This window comes from Lithobates pipiens, unplaced genomic scaffold (assembly GCF_037356315.1).
Source record: "Lithobates pipiens isolate NorthernLeopardFrog02 unplaced genomic scaffold, aLitPip1_a1.2 Scaffold_8, whole genome shotgun sequence".
In the NCBI taxonomy this organism is placed as follows: Eukaryota; Metazoa; Chordata; class Amphibia; order Anura; family Ranidae; genus Lithobates; species Lithobates pipiens.
Window position 1 is genome coordinate 2,487,564 of NW_027507903.1, and position 17,321 is coordinate 2,504,884.

Genomic DNA, 17,321 nt, shown 5'->3' on the forward strand with positions numbered 1-17,321 from the left:
GCTCCTGTGACCCCATAGACTCCATTCCGCCTCATGCTTCAGTGACCATGTGCTCCCCTACCCACAATCTGCCCCATTGTGACCCCATGTCCTCCAGACGGCTCCCTGCTCTAGTAATTCCCTGCACCCCGGCCTGTAACCTGCTCCAGCAACCCCATGAACTCCAGCCTTTACCCTGCTTCAGTCTTAAAGTTGAAGATCCAGGAATTCAGGTACTCTGTGAAAACTGAAGGCATACCATGAGTTAAGTCCAATGAGGTGTCTGCCACCTTGTAGATTATTTTTTTTTTTTCTATTATTCACATCTGACATGTTTATTGTTCTACAGTAAGATAATTTCTCTTATATTCACCGACCGACACAGCTCCTTTCTTAGCCATTTGGTTGTATACCTCACCTCCAGGAGAAATACTAAGCAAAGTTGTAGTAAAAAAGCTCAGAACTTTCCGTTCCGCCCATGGGGGCAGTCCCCTAGGTATCAACGCACCTGCCTGCCAGCAGAACTCAGTTTAATTTTGCCTAGTGAAGGAGAAAGACCTAGGAACCCTGCGGGCCCATAGGTCCATGGTTCAGGGAGGGCGGGACTGTCACTGTCCTAAGTCCCCTTCGGGTGGCAGACAGGATAGGGTCAGCATGGCTTCAGAAACTAGTGTTTCTTCCCCCAAAATCCAGGCAATGGCAACCGCGCCCTGATGGCGGTCCTCAACTCGTTCATTGCTAGATGGAGGCGGTGCGTGGGAAGATGGGTGCAATAAGGTGGCCCCTGTTCCCCCCGTCCTCTGGGGAGAGCTCTGGTACACAGAGACTCGGGCCCTGCTGAGGCTGGTGAGTCCTGCTCTGTCTTGTCAGATGACGCTGACCAGGACCGTTCAGACAGTGAGGATGAGTCCCTGTCCGGGTCCGGGCGCGACAAAGCACTTGTTGGAGCACTTATCACAGCTGTGCGTGATACCCTGAACTTTCAGGAGCCAGCAGGTCCCCCTGCTGATGTACCGGTCCCTTTTGGGTCCAGCAAGCCAGCATGTTCACCTATGGCAGGGGTCCTCAAACTTTTTAAACAGGGGGCCAGTTCACGGTCCCTCAGACCGTTGGAGGGCCGGACTATAGTTAAAAAAAAAAAACTATGAACAATACCTATGCACACTGCATATATCTTATTTTGAAGTGAAGAAACAAAACGGGGATAAATACAATATTTAAAATGAAGAACAAGTAAAGTTAAATCAACAAACTTACCAGTATTTCAATGGGAACTATGGGCCTGCTTTTGGCTAATGAGATGGTCAATGTCCGGTTCCATATTTGTCACTGCTAGTCGTAACAAGTGATGCAAGTGTTCATCCGTTAGTCTAGATCTGGTTGGAGATTTCAGATGTTTCATTCTGGAAAAAGTCTGTTCACAGACATAAGTGCTGCCAAAGATGGTTGCCATTTTGAGTGCATGGTTCCTGAGATGAGGATATGTCTCAGAGGGGAGAGATGCATAGAAACTATGAAGGCTGCTTGACTTGAATGCGTCTTTCAGAGAGTCACAATTCTGCAGTTCAGCCAGTTCCATTTGGTAAATTGTATCCACATTTTCAATGTCAATAGAAAATGGGTCACGGAAAAGCTGTATGTCCTGTTCATGGAGATGAAGCTCTTTAAATCTAAATTCGAACTCCTTTTGCAATTTTTCTAGTGAATCCACACATGTTGGGCGGCACAGTGGTGTAGTGGGTAGCACTCTCACCTAGCCGTAACAAGGGTTGCTGGTTCAAATCCCAACCACGACACTACCTGCCTGGAGTTTGCATGTTCTCCCTGTGCCTGCGTGGGTTTCCTCCGGGTACTCCAGTTTCCTCCCATAATCCAAAGACATGCAGGTAGGTTAATTGGCTTCTGTCCAAAAATTGACCCTAGTATATGAATGGGGACCTTGGGTTGTGGGCTCCTTGAGGGTAGGGACCAATGTGAGTGTGCAATGTACAGGGATAGGGACAATAATAGACACTCACTCAGGTTGAACTGGATGGACTGGTGTCTTTATTCAACCTTACTAACTATGTAACTATGTTTTGTTTGGGAATGCAACCAATGGTTTTTCCGCTAACAGATTTTGAGTTGTGGGTAGATGGCAGAAGTTTTCCTCCTTCACTTGTTTGATGAGGAGGCCTAATTTTACTTCAAATGCTTTGACATGTGATTGCATATCACAGATGAGCTTCCCTTTTCCTTGAAGTTGCACATTGAAACTGTTGAGTAGCTCTGTTACATCTGTTAAGCCGCGTACACACGGGCGGATTGTATGGCCTACTTAGTCCGTCATACAATCCGACGGACAGTCCGTCATACTTTCGAATGAACGGACTTGACCACACACGGATGCACAAACAGTCCGTCGAAAGCTTGCGCGATGACGTGTACAGCACGTACGACAGGACTAGAAATAGGAAGTCCAATACACAGCAATGCAACCTTCCGCCGTGTAAATCCTTTCTGAGCATGCGCCATACTTAGTCCGTCGAACTAGCCTACTCACAGAGGACTGTCCGCTGAAACCAAAGTATGACGGACAGTATTACGGAAATTCCGAAATACTTAGTACGCCAGACTGCACGCTGAAAAAGTCCGCTGAAGCCCACACAAGAGCGGACTGTCCGCTGAAATGTGTTTCGACGGACTAAGTACGCCATACAGTCCGCCCGTGTGTACGCGGCTTTAGAAAGGCAAGGTGCCATTTCCATTCTGCATCTTTGAGCTCTGGTACTTCTTTGTTTTTTGAAAGAAGAAAAGCTGTAATCTGTGGAAGTAAGTCATAGAAACATTTCAAACTCTCCCTCGACTCAGCCAACGGACTTCTGTGTGGTACAGAACATCTCCATAGTCAGCATTTAGCTCAGACAGAAATTCCTGGAATTGTCTGTGGTTTAGTGCATGAGCTCTAATGAAGTTAACACAAGATGCCACAATTGTCATAACAGAGTCAAACTTCAGTGATTTACTACACAGCGCTTGTTGGTGGATGAGGCAGTGTATGGCTATTGGATGAGAATAATTATGTTTGTCCATCTCTTGGTTAATGCGAGCAATTACTCCTTTCTTAGACCCCACCATGCTAGAAGCACCACCAGTTGTCACACTGGCTAGTTTAGCCCAGTCCAGCTCCAAACCATTCACAGTTTGGCAAACCTTTTCATAGATATCCTCTCCTGTAGTTCTTCCATTGATGCTCTACAGTGCAGCAAGCTCTTCTGTGACTTCGAAAATTGTCATTCGTCCCACGAATAAAAATTAAAAGTTGTGCAGAATCACGAACATCATTGCTTTCCTCAAGTGCCAAGGAAAAATAGGAACGTTTTTTTGTCAGGTTTTGCAAATGCTGATACAGATTGTCTCCCATTTCTTCAATCCTCCGTGTAATTGTAGGTCCTGAAAGACTCACTGTACTAAATAAATCGGCCTTCTCTGGACACATCTCTTTGGCAACAGAAAGAAGGCATTCTTTAACAAATTCTCCCTCCACGAATGGTCTGCCAGTGCGCGCTATTAGCTTGGCAACTTGAAAACTTGCTCTCAGTGATGAAATATTTAGCTGCTTCTGCTTCACAAAAGTATTTTGCTGAGCTGTCAATGTATTTTTCATTTTTAATATTTTGTCTTTTCTCACTTCTCCGACCAAACAATCATATTTATCTTTATGTTGAGTTTCATAGTGTCGACGCAAATTGTATTCTTTGAACACAGACACTATATTCTGGCGTATCAGACACACAGCTCTTTCCTTGTACTGTATGAAAAAGTAATCATAAGTCCACTGTTCTTTGAATATCCTACACTCCGAGTCAACTTTTCTCTTTTTCTTGACATCATTGTTTCCTAGGGATTCCAAATTGCTATTAGTAAAATACCAATAAAAACAATATACCAGCAACATTCCCCCACATTAGGTGCAGTATAGTCCCCCACATTGGGTGCAGTATAGTCCCCCACATTAGGTGCAGTATAGTCCCCCACATTAGGTGCAGTATATTCCCCCACATTAGGTGCAGTATAGTCCCCCACATTAGGTGCAGTATAGTCCCCCACATTAGGTGCAGTATAGTCCCCCACATTAGGCTGGCAGTATAGTCCTCCCCCTTTAGTAGACAGTGCCCCCTTTAGTACAGTGCTCCCCCTTTAGTAGACAGTGTCCCCTTTAGTACAGTGCTCCCCCTTTAGTACAGTTCTCCCCCTTTAGTAGACAGTGTCCCCTTTAGTACAGTGCTCCCCCTTTAGTACAGTGCTCCCCCTTTAGTACAGTGCCCCCTTTATAGACAGTGCTCCCCTTTAGGACATTGCCGAAGGGACGCGCCGCTGGTAAACACTTACCTCCAGCGCGCGTCCTTTCTTCTCCGCCTCGGTTTCCATGGGTGCACGCATGGGACGTCAGTGACGTCGCTGCGTGCGCCTACTCCCGGCGGTCCCCGCGTTTTTAAAGTAAACGCGGGCCACAGGGACTTCGCAGAGGCATCCTTGTGTTCCGAAAGCATCTTTCGGAACACAAGGATGTCCTGAGGCTAAAACACCCGGCGGGCTGGGTAAATGCGCTCCGCGGGCCGCATGTGGCCCGCGGGCCGTAGTTTGAGGACCCCTGACCTATGGTGTTCCCGTATCTGACCTTTTTGACAAGTTCACTTACAGGGAATGGGGTCGCACGCAACGGACCTTGTTGGTCCCCAGACACAGGGCGGTGCATTACCCCTTTGAGGAAAGCCTTATCACAAAGTGATCGGCTCCTCCGGTCGTGGACCCTCCAGTATCCAGGATAAATAAGTAACCATGATCCCGGTAGTGGGAACTCCTGCATTTAAGGATCCAGCGGACAGGAAGGCCGAGGCAGTGGCTCGTTCCTTGTTTACGGTTGTGGGGTCCGCTGTGCGACCAGTACTGGCATCCGCACTTGTGTCGCAGACACTGACTGAGTGGGTAAAACTTTGCACCGTGAATTGGGAGAGCGTTGGGCTTTTCCTGTCTGCGAGAAACTGGCAGACCAACTAGTGCAAGGCCTTAAGTACGTTTGTGACGTGGCCCTGGATGCCCTTCCTCTGTATTTAGGGCTTCAGTGTCAGCTGTGGTGCTGAGGCCCCTGATTTGGCTGAAAGGCTGGTCTGTTGACCAGGCATCTAAAAAAGCCCTGACGGATCTTCCCTTCCTCCGGCTCTTCGGAGCCCCTTTGGATGGCATTAGTTAAAATGGCACCAGTGGTAACAGTGTATTACTCCCAAAGGCCAGGAAGGCTAAGGAGCTAGGCAAGGGCCCTCCTTTTCCATTCATTAACGGTTTTTCCATCCGCCTGGAGCTTCGGTATAACGTCCCCTGCCCGACAGGACGACCACGGACGGACAAAGACGTCCCTGGAACCGCAAGCCTGCGAGTATAAGTGCTACCGCATGAAGGTTTGTCCCCACCCATGTCTCGGGTGGGGGGTCGCCGTCGGGAGTTTGCAGCCCGGTGGTCCCCTCGGTTTTCAACCAATGGACCTGCGATCTGATTTCTTCAGGCTACAAGATAGAGTTGCTCTCTTGGTCGCCAAACAGAGTCTTCCCTTCCAGCATACTCGTATCCCCGGCTCGCCGGGAGGCCCTCTTGGGGGCAGTAAGGGATCTGCTGAGTCGCAGGGTGGTTGTACCGGTTCCGGAATCGGAACGTTTCCAGGATTCTACTCAAATATGTTTGTAGTTTCCAAGAAGGAGGGGGTACGTCCAATCTTGGACCCAAAAGCCCTCTATCACTTTGTTAAGGTGCAGAGGTTCTGAATGGAATCAGTCGCCCAGTAGCTGCTGCACTCCATCAAGGGTACTCCCTGGCGCCCTTGGACATCCAGGATGCGTACGGCACATATGCCTGTGGCAGCAGACGTTTCTGCGATTTGCAGTCGGGGAAGCCCACTACCAGATTGTGGCTCTCCTTTTTGGTCTGAAATCAGCCCCCAAGTCTTTACCAAGGTTTTGGCTCTGGTTTTGACGTTGCTACGGCAACGTGGGATCACGGTCGTGGGATATCTAGACGATCTTCTCCTGAGAATGTCTTCTGCCTCAGAGTTAGAGGAGTATGTAGCGATCACCATGCAGACTCTGTGAGAATTTAGGTGGCTGTTGAACCTAAAGAACTCTGTGATTGTACCGACTCAGCGTTTGGAGTACCTAGGCTTGCTGCTAGACTCCATGGAAGCGAGAGTTTTTCTCCCTTCAGACAAGCTGCAGACTCTCGGATCCTTGATAAGACTGCTGATGAACCGCAGGTGGTCGTCGCTTCGCTTTTGCATGCGAGTCCTGGGGCTCATGGTGGCCTCCTTTTGAGGCTGTACCGTTTGCCCAGTTCTACACCAGAGTCCTGCAGAAGGAGATCTGGTCTACATGGGACAAATCTCAGTTGTCCCTGGATTGTCAGATTCAGGTGAGCCAATCACCCAGACAATCACTGATCTGGTGGCTGAGGTTCCCGGTGATTCAGGCCGGAAAGTCGTTCCTACCTCTAAAGTGGACAGTGATCACAACGGACACCAGCCTTTTCGGCTGGGGTGGAGTACTGGGGGTTCAGTCAGCTCAGGGCCTCTGGTCGGCGAAGAATCTGAGTTGCCGATCAATCTGCTCGATCTGAGAGCGATCAGGCTGTGCCTCGCCACATGGTCGATGAGACTGCAAGGATGTCCGATCAGGATACAGTCAGACAACGCCACTGCAATGGCATACGTCAATCACCAAGGGGGGACAAGCGGCCCAGCCGCGGCAAGGGAGGTCGCTCACATACTTCGGTGGGCAGAGCGACATGTACCGGCCCTGTTGGCCATTTACATCCCGGGAGTGGAGAACTGGCAAACGGACTATCTGAGTCACCAGATGCTGGACCCAGGAGCTTGGCGTTGCATCCGGAGGTATTCAGGTTGCTGTGCCTGAGGTGGGGCACTCCAGACGTGGATCTTCTGGCCTCCCGTCTCAATCAGAGGGTGCCAAGATCGTGTCCAGGACAAGAGATCCGTGGGCGGACGTGTCAGACGCGCTGGTGGTTCCGTGGGATCAGTACCAGCTGATCTATGCCTTTCTTCCACTAAAGCTGTTACCACGTCTGATTTGCAGAGTGGAAGCCGAGGGGATCCCAGTAATACTGGTGGCCCCAGATTGGCCTTAGTGTCCCTGGTATGCAGACCTGGTGCGTCTGGTGGCAGACACTCCCTGGCGACTGCCATTGGGAGAGGACCTTCTGTCTCAAGGTCCGCTTCTCCATCCTGCTTTACCATCGCAGGCTTTGACGGTATGACTTGAGAGCCAGGTGTGGAGGAAACGGGGTCTGTCAGACTCGGTGATACCAACTATGTTGAGAGCATGGAAATCTTCTTCTCGGAAGATATACCATCGTACCTGGACGGCCTACATCTCCATATGTGAGGAGAAAGGTTGGCATCCGCGCTCTCTTTTCATATCCAGGATCCTGCTGTTTCTTCAGCAAGGAGTAGACCAGAGACTGGCGTTAAGCACTATTAAAGGGCAAGTTTCAGCTTTGACTGTCTTTTTTCAGTGACCCCTGGCGTCTCACTCATTAGTGAGTGCCTTTGTTCAGGGGGTCCGTCATGTAGTCCCTCCGGTGCGTCCACCGTTGCCCCCATGGGATTTGAACCCATGGGGGCAATATCAGGGTGTTTCCCCTGTTGACTCTTTCTCAGAATGTGGTCTTTCTAGTGGCCATTACATCGGCCAGGAGGGTCTCGGATCTGGCGGCCTTGTCTTGCAAGTCGCCTTATCTGGTTATCCATGGGATAAGATGGTGTTGCGTTCGCAACCATCCTTTCTACCAAAGGTGGTCGGCTTTTCACATTAACGAGGACATTTTGTTACCATCTCTCTGTCCTAGGCCGAAACACCCCAAGGAGGTGGCCCTTCACACTCTGACGTGGTTTGGGCTCTAAAAGTGTATTTGTCTATCGCTGCTACCTTTCGGAAGTCAGACTCACTGTTTGTCTCAGTAGCTGGTCCCAAGAAAGGCATTGCGGTCTCATCAGCCACCATATCCAGGTGGATCAGACAGATTGTAGTACAAGCCTACGCCTTAAAGGGCTAGGTGCCCCCCTATCCGGTTACGGCCCACTCCACAAGGGCAATCGGAATGTCTTGGGCCTCCCGACACCAAGCGTCTGTCGCTCAGTTGTGTAGGGTGGCGACCTGGTCATCTGTCCATACGTTTACCAAGTTCTACAAGGTGCATCGGCTGATGCCTGTTTTTTGGCCGCAAAGTTTTGCAGGCGGCTGTATAGTTGCAGTTGAATATGCAATATTTTACCTTTTTTACTGTTTTTTTTCGATAAAAACACAGTACCTTTTAGTTAATGCGCTGTTGCATTACATTTTGCAGTTTTTTGTGCGGTTGTGGGTAGTCATTCCTGTTGGGGGTACCCTGATTTTGTGGTGGATCTCTCCACGCACTGTTCTTTTTTGTGGGTAAAGTTTCACTAGTTCCCACTTGCCATGGTGGATGAAGTTTTATGCTGTTTTCCCACCCCTCGTTTGTCACTGCTTGGGGACGTCCCATTTAGTTACAGAGAGGAGTTGTGTCGGTCGGTGAATATAAGCGAAAATAGGATTTTTTTGTATTCACCATAAAATCCTTTTCTCTGTAATTCACAGACCGACACAGCACCCTCCCCTCCTTTTATCTTTACGTTCTACTGCTTGTTGACGTACTGAGTTCTGCTGGCAGGCAGGAGGGTTGATACCTAGGGGACCGCCCCCATGGGCGGAACTGAAAGTTCTGAGTGTTGTATTACAACTTTGCCTATAGTATTTCTCCTAGAGGTGAGGTATACAACCCAATGGCTAAGAGAGGAGCTGTGTCGTGGTGAATTACAGAGAAAAGAATTTTATGGTGAGTACAAAAAATCCTATTTTTCGGAGCTCTGATGCTGCTCTCTGTGGTCTTTGTTCCTTCAAAAGCAGAGTTGCTGGAGCTGCTATGCCCGCCCCCTCTCCTCCTTCTGCCCATTCACAGAAGCCTTTGTACTCATTCACAACATATAAAGGCTTCCGTGAATGGGCAACAGAGGGAAGAGGCAGGCATTGCTGATCTGTGTGCTTTTCTCCTCTCACAGCAGGAGTGTATCCTCAGAGTGTGATGAACCCGTCACATTCCAGTAATAGAGATAAGTCCCGGAGGTGACAGGGACCTAATTGGACATAACTCATAGCGTGCCTGCACTTTTTGCAAAGTTGATGAATTTATGAAATTCAGCTTTAAGATATTTGTTTCTTTGTTAGGTTGCTTTCAGCAACCCTGCCTGCCATAGACTGTTATTTGTTACATGCCTGTTTTCCAGGTCCCCTGTGTGCAAATTCATACTCTGTATCTGTAGTAAAGGTGGCGCAAAAAAATTGATTCTGTAAGTCAAAGCAGATACAATTGGACCAGAAAATGCATTATTGAGATAAAGACAGCACTTGGAAGGCAGCTCCTGGAAGATGTGAAGGAATCTCTGCAGTAGTAAAACAAACAAAGCAAGCCACTCTAAGTGCAGCATGTCACATTAAAAACAAATTTATTAGGACAAATGGCGACTCACATTGAGGGAATGCAAAAGCGCTTGTCGGACCCAATCCGGGAAGCTTCCTAGATCCCGGAAACACAATGATCCCTGGCAAGTTCCTTACCCGAGTGGAGCAGTGGATCCCCAGGACTCTTGACATCTTAATGAGCCGTGGCCACCCCGACCCTCGTGCGGGTCTGACAAGCGTTTTTACATTCCCTTAATATGAGTTGCCATTTGTCTTAATAAATTTTGCTTTTATTGAGACTAGGGCTGAAACAACTAATCGATTAATCGACAACTAATCGATTATGAAATCGATTATGAAAATAGTAATCGATTAATCAGCCCGTAACATAATGGGGTTAAAAAATAAAAATGAGCCCTTTATAGTACAAAAAGAACAAATAATTGCTACTGTAAATATTACTTTTACAGTTCTACAGTAAAAAAAAAAAACATGAACCCCCTACAGTAGTGATCATCTGCTTTTTTTTTGTACTGTAAAAGGGCTAATTTGAGTTTTTTTAACCCCATTATGTTACTAATTGTCTTAGACCTGGTTCACATCTATGCGTTTTTTGCAGAAACGCACTACAGTTCATTTACATGATTTCTTAGGGGACACGTTCACGCAAAACGGTGCTTTTTTTTGGTTCAATATACCTCAATAGAGAAGCTGCAGAGAAGCATGTAATGCGTTTTTACAGCAATTTGTGTTTTTTATTCTGCCCAACAACAAATTGGCCAAAAAAAATGCAAAAAACGCAAATCGCGGCAAAATCATGTGTGCAAAAATAAAAGCGCACAGCAGAAACAGATCAAACGCAAACTGCATAGGTGTGTACCAAGCCTTATGCTGGTCACACCGATCAATTTTCAGACGAGAATATTCAGACGAAAAATCGGGACCCCCGTGAGTCCGGTCGCGGGACCCGCGGACTCGATCGCCGCGGGCATCCCCGCGATCGTCTCACGGAGCGGCCGAATGGAGGAAATGCTGTATAAACAACATTTTCCCATTCTGCCTAGCAACTAGTGACGCTGATCTCTGCTCCATGTGATTGGAGCAGAGATCAGTGTACACTAAATGAAAGCCCAACCCCCCCACAGTTAGTAACACACCCCTAGGAACACTTAACCCCTACACTGCCACCCACTGGTTAACCCTTTCACTGCCAGTGTCATTTACACAGGAATCACTGCATTTATATAGCAGTGATTACTGTATAAATGACAATGGTCCCAAAAATGTGTCAAAAATGTCCGATGGGTCCCCGACAATGTCGCAGTCACAATAAAAATCGCAGATCGCCGCCATTACTAGTAAAAAAAAAAATAATAAAAAATTATTAATAAAAATGCTATAAAACTATCCCTATTTTGTAAACGCTATAACTTTTGCGCAAACCAATCAATAATCGCTTATTGCGATTTTTTTTACCAAAAATATGTAGAAGAATACGTATCGGCCTAAATTGAGGGAAAAAAACGTTTTTTTATATATTTTTGGGGGATATTTATTATAACAAAAAGTAAAAAATAATGCGTTTTTTTCAAAATTGTCGCTCTATTTTTGTTTATAGCGCAAAAAATAAAAACCGCAGGGGTGATCAAATACCACCAAAAGAAAGCTCTATTTGTGGGAAAAAAAGGACGTCAATTTTGTTTGGGAGCCACGTCGCACGACCGCGCAATTGTCAGTTAAAGCGACGCAGTGCCGAATCGCAAAAAGTGGTCTGGTCTTTGACCAGCAAATTGGTCCGGTCTGAAAGTGGTTAAAATGAATGTCATTTCTGAATGAAAATCACATACACTGTCTGAAAATTTCTTTGACCAAGCAGTTTTCTATTTCCAAATTTTCCCGTCACTGTGGTTGAAAATGAACATCGATTTGACCCCCACTAACGATTAGAAAATAGAACGAACGTTCTTAAAATTACATTTTTTTTTGAAGGAAGACTTTGTTTTTAATAAAAAAAAATAATTATCTCTGAGTCTGATGATATTTACCAGATTCACCCTCTAATAGTATATACAGTAGATCTCCTCTAATAGTATAGTATATACAGTATATCTTTTATGTCTGTTATTCTCAGAGTATATTAGATATTTTGCTCCCTAACCATATAGTTAGTTATTTATATTTACCACTGAGACATTTAAGAATAAATTGCCTTTTTTTTTTAATTTACATAGTAACTAAATTATACACCACACTTTTTTTATTTTATTTAAAGTTATTAACCGATTAATCAAAACAATAATCGGCCAACTAATCGATTATGAAAATAATCGTTAGTCGTAGCCCTAATTGAGACATTCTGCACTTAGAGTGGCGCTCTTTCTTTTGTGTGTTTATAACCCTGTATTCAGAAACACATCCGGAACGCATCCAGACTGCGTTTCTATGCTGTGAATTGGCCCCTAAACTGCAGATACATGATGTGGGTATTGAACATATTGCACTTATTTACATTACAAATTTTATTGCAGATTTTACACTCTTCTCCTATAATAACGGCATTGTGATGACATCCTGCCGAGAGCACGACAGTAGCCGCAGCAACTTATCAGCAGCCTCCGCCTTTGCCATAGCAACTGCTGGAGCTAACGAGGGTACTCCCACCAAGGAAACGTACAGGCGAATGTCTTTAGCAACAGCAGGTAGGAGCAAATAGACATAGGCGCAGTGAGTCTCAACTTCCAGTTGGTCATGTCACGCATTTACGGTCATGGCGTTATAGAATCGGAGCATCCATAAGTCGCTAGTGTACATCTCAGGTGTGCAATGGTAAAAGTACCGGAGTGTAGAATCTACGGGAATAGGTGAACCCGTCAAGGACCTCTAAGAAGAGGGGATATAGGTGGGGATGCTTAGTTATTGTGGTTGGATTTGGTGTGGTGGAAACAGGTTAGGGCTCAGAGAAGAGGGAAGTGGGGGCAGTAAAAAGAAATGAGAAGAGAAGGAAGGGTAGGGGAAGGGGATTGGCTCAGAGAAGAGGGAATTGGAGGCAGTAAAAAAGGAGTGGGAAGGGTAGACTGGGCAGGGGATTGGCTCAATAAAGAGGAAAGTGGGGGCAGTAAAACGGGAATGGGAAGGGAAGGAAGGGTGAGCTGGGCAGGGGAGTGCCTCAAAAAAGAGGAAAATGGGGGCAGTAAAACAGGAATGGGAAGGAAGGGTAGGCAGGGCAGGGGAGTGGTTCAGAGAAGAGGGAATTGGGGGCAGTAAAATAGGGAAGGGAAGGAAGGGTAGACTGGGCAGGGGAGTGGCTCAGGGAAGTGGGGGCAGTAAAACAGGAATGGGAAGGGCAGACTGGTAAAAGGAGTGTCTCAGAGAATAGTAAAAAGTGGCGGCAGTAAAATGGGATGGGAAGGAAGAGTAGAATGGATGGGGGGGGGGGGGTGGCTCAGGTCCTCACTAGGGATGAGCTGGGTGTTTGAGTCGAACACATGTTCGACTCGAACACCGGCTGTTCGCCCGTTCGGCGAAGCCAAAATTTTGTGGACCATGCGCGCCATATTCATGTGGCGCTCATGGCCCACAATGCACTGCACCATCGCAGTGCATTGCTGGCTGATGATTGACCAAGCGTGCACTGTGACCCCGCATGCTTGGCCAATCACAGCGCCGGCAGCGAGGAGAGTACACGCCACACACTATATAAGGCCGCCTGCGCGGCGGCCTTGTGTAGTGTGTTGCGGCGTTCAGAGAGAGAGAAGGATAAGCAGGGACAGTGTCTTCTTTTCTTGTGAACTTAGCACAGTTAGAGTTGGTGTATTGTGCCTCCTGCACAGTATAGACCTGAAGCTACCCCCAATTGCTGGTGTTGTTCTGTTCCTATACCACAAACAGCTGCAGCAGTTGCAGTGGGTGTATTGAGCCTCCTGCACTGTATACACCTGAAGCTACCCCCAATTGCTGGTGTTGTTCTGTTTCTATACCACAGGCATCTGCAGCAGATACAGTCGGTGTATTGTGCCACCTGCACAGTATACACCTGAAGCTGCCCCAATTGCTCGTGTTCTTCAGATCCTATACCACAGGCAGGCAGCTGCAGTAATTACAGTCCGTGTACTGTGTCATCTGCTCAGTGTGCACCTAAAGCTACCCCAATTGCTGGTGTTCTCATCTCCCTGCAGGCCATTAGTATGTCTGGAAGGCCAACAAGGAGAGGCAGACAGTCACAAGCCAATAAAAGAGGGCAAGCAGGCTCTGTGTCTAGAGGCAACAGTGCTGGTCGTGGACACGGTGTATCCTCATCAGCACGTGGCCATGGGACACGCTTGTCCTTCATTTCGGAAGCTGGACGTGTTGAGCCTCAACATGCCGAAGATTTGGTAGAGTGGATGACCAAGCCCTCCTCATGCTCCTCATTCTCTCTCACCCAGGCTACTGGCAAAGCAGCTGCCAATGTGTCCTCTTCCCTCGTCTCAATGTCATCAGTCACTCCTTCCACCATGTCCTCCTGAGGAGTCCCCTGAACTGTTTAACCACAGTGTTGGGTACATGCTCCAGGAGGATGCCCAGCGTTTTGAAGGCTCTGATGATGATACCCAGCTAGAGGAAGGCGCAGTAGCATGAGCCCAGAGAGAGGGGATGCCCAAGAAGGACAGCAATTTGGCAGTCATGTTCCACCAGTTGCAGCATACTGCCAGGTTTGCTCCAGTGATGAAGAGGAAGGGGATGATGAGGTCACTGGCTCCACGTGGGTGCATGGTAGGAGAGAGGAGGAGGAGGAGGAGTAGGAGGCACATCTCCAATTAGGCAGGATGCCCTCCTGGGGCCAGCTTAAGGGCAACACACCGACTGAATCACACCGCAGAGCTCCGCCTGTGCAGAGCGCTGCCTCTGCGCGTTATTCCAAAAGTTCTTTGGTGTGGGCCTTTTTTGAGATGAGTGCATCAGATCGCACCGCTGCTATTTGCAACATATGTCTCAAGCGTATCTCGTGTGGCCAAAACATCAGCCACTTGAGCACCACATGCTTGACCAGACATATGTTGACCTGCCATACAGCTCGTTGGCAAGCGTACCTTAAAGACCCACACCAAAGAACAAAGCGGACCTCTCCTTGCTCCTCATCAGCTGGGATCTCCAACCCCACTATTCCTTTAGTCCTCTCTGAAACCTGCACTGAGAGGAATGAAGGTGTAGAATTAGGTGTGTCACAGCCAAGTACTTCCGGGCACTCTGCTAGCAGTACACCCACGTCCGATTATAGCAGGCAAATGTCCCTGCCCCAGCTGCTGGATTGTCAAAAGAAGTTCACTCCCAGCCATCCACATGCCCAGCGGTTGAATGCTAGCTTGGCTAAATTTCTAGCACTTCAACTGCTGCCTTTTCAGTTGGTAGACTCGGCCCCCTTCCGTGAGTTTGTGTAATGTGCGGTTCCTCAGTGGCAGGTTCCCAAACGCCACTTTTTCTCACAGAAGGCGATTTTGGCTCTCTACTGCCATGTGGAAGGCAATGTCCTTGCCTCTCTGGACAGGGAGGTCTAGCGCCCACCAAGAGTCACTTTCAGGCCTTACAGTGTTAACTTGTGGCAACACCAACACCTTAGGGCCAAATTTCTGCACCGCATATAGGGCAGGCCCCTTACAAACGTCTCCTACTTGCAAACGGAAGGAGACAGCAGCAAGTGAGATGAAAAAAGATGGACGGCCCAAAAAATTATACAGGGGTGATAACCCTTCCCTATGTTTTCCAAAAAGCTTAAAAATAGATTTTTTGACTGGAGCTACACTTTAAAAATTTACCAGTTCAAAATTACAAACAGATTCTACTTAACACAACAAACCTACACAGTCCCTGTCTTGTTTGCACCGCCTGTATACTGCTGTTCTGAGTATATAGGGCCTGGGGGCACCACGCCTTTCCTTTTTTTAATTTGTGTACAGGGTTCCCCTTAATATATGTACAAGACCCAAAGGGGCTGGTAATGGGCAGAGGGGGGCTACCCATGACATTTTTCTCAATATTTTCATCCATATTGCCGGAACCAGACATTACATTAAAACCGCAAGCAGTTTTAAATGACTTTTTTTCAGTTAAATGTCATTTTGTACAGGGACTGTTCTAAACACGGGAAACACGTGGCACTTCACAGGCATACTATAGACACCCCCCAGGCATGATATTTAAAGGAATATTTCACTTTTTTTTTTCACTTTAAGTGTCATTAAAATCAGTGCTCCCGAAAAAACGGCCGTTTTTTTTTTTTTTTAAGTTTTATTTATTAATTTGTTAACATAACAGGTACATACAAGACCCAAAGGGCCACACAAAAAATAAATAAAATAAAAATAAAACTATTTACATCTCTTCAGCAGTGACTCCTCCGCCTTCCAACCCTCGCTCAGGGGAAAATAAGAACAACCATAACAAATCAAAATAATAATAATGAGACCTTTTCCCAACAGTCAATGGTACATTCACTTATGTCGGATAATTACATACATGTTAAAACGCCCCTCTCAGGTGCATACTATTATGTATCACACAGTCCGCCACCGTGGTTCCACTATTCATCCAACCGCCCCACACCCTATCAAATTTTTGTGGTATGCCCCTGCTACTGTATGTAGCCTTGTATAAGGGTGCAGCCTTATTAACCAAACCCTTCCACGCTGATACCGCTGGAGGATTAGGCTTTTTCCATGATAACACTATCATTTTCCTAGCGTAATAGATTAGGATCGTCAGCAAGGTACGAGTTACTCTCTTTGGGGCTAGATTGTCCACCAGTCCCAAAAGGCACACCTCTATTGTAGGCTGTATAGGAATAGCTGTTACTTCTGCTGTACATTCCGTGACTCCCTTCCAAAATACTTGAATGTTCGAGCAATTCCAAAATATGTGCATGAAATCGGCAGTGAGGGAACTGCACCACCAGCAACCAGGTGAATGGGCAGGGAACATCTTAGCCAATCTAGCTGGAGTAAGATATATGCGATGCAGGAATTTAAATTGTATGAGTTGGTCTCTAGTAGAGACCAATCGAGTAACGTTGATACATCATCCCAGTCATCCTCATCCATCTGGGTGAACACCTCCCAAAACGGAGTTTAAAAAAAAAATTTTGCATTGATCCATGTCCCCTGGGGCAGGAGTTGGGGTCCCAAACCCTTTTTAGGACAGCATCTTCCATATTAGCCTTTAAAATTAGCACTTTTGATTTCTAACGTTCGAGTCCCATAGACTTCAATGGGGTTCTAAAGTTCGTACGAATTTTAAGTCTGTTCGAAGGTTCTGGTGCCAACCAAAACCGGGGGGTGTCCGGCTCATCCCTAGTCCTCACCCCCAAGGGACTTTTCTGAAGATGATGAAAAACCAATCTAGTAGAACAGTTGTCATGGAATTTTTCTAAAGAGAGGATGTAAGGTCCTACGTGGCCTTAAAGTGGTTGTAAACCCTTACAAACCACTTTGACCTACAGGTAAGCCTAGATTAGGGCTTACCTGTAGGTCCAAGAAATATCTCCAAAACCTATACGGTTTTGGAGATATTTGCCCGAAGACGGGCACCGCTGTCTACGGCGCATGCGCCGTAGACAGCGGCGCGCAGGCGCACTGAGCGTGGCATCCTCTATAACGAAGATGCCGCGCGTGTCGGCTCCTGTGCGCATGCGCGGGAGTGACGTCATCGCGGCTTCGCCGAATGACAGCGGCGGAGCTGCGAGACCCCACCGAGAAGATGGATGCGGTGGACTACAGGGGACAGTGGCGACTTCGCTGGCTCCTGTGTCAGGTAAGTGACACATAATGGGCTACTATGCGATGCGATGTG

General features: G+C 47.2%; 1 protein-coding gene across 1 annotated transcript in view; it reads left to right on the forward strand.

Annotated features, from left to right (window-relative positions):
* The window catches only part of RASGRF1 (Ras protein specific guanine nucleotide releasing factor 1), a 167,675-nt gene that overhangs the window by 106,250 nt on the left and 44,104 nt on the right, over positions 1-17,321 (forward strand). Inside the window, 1 exon segment of the mRNA XM_077472711.1 lies at positions 12,029-12,199. Coding sequence (XP_077328837.1) covers positions 12,029-12,199 — 171 coding nt within the window.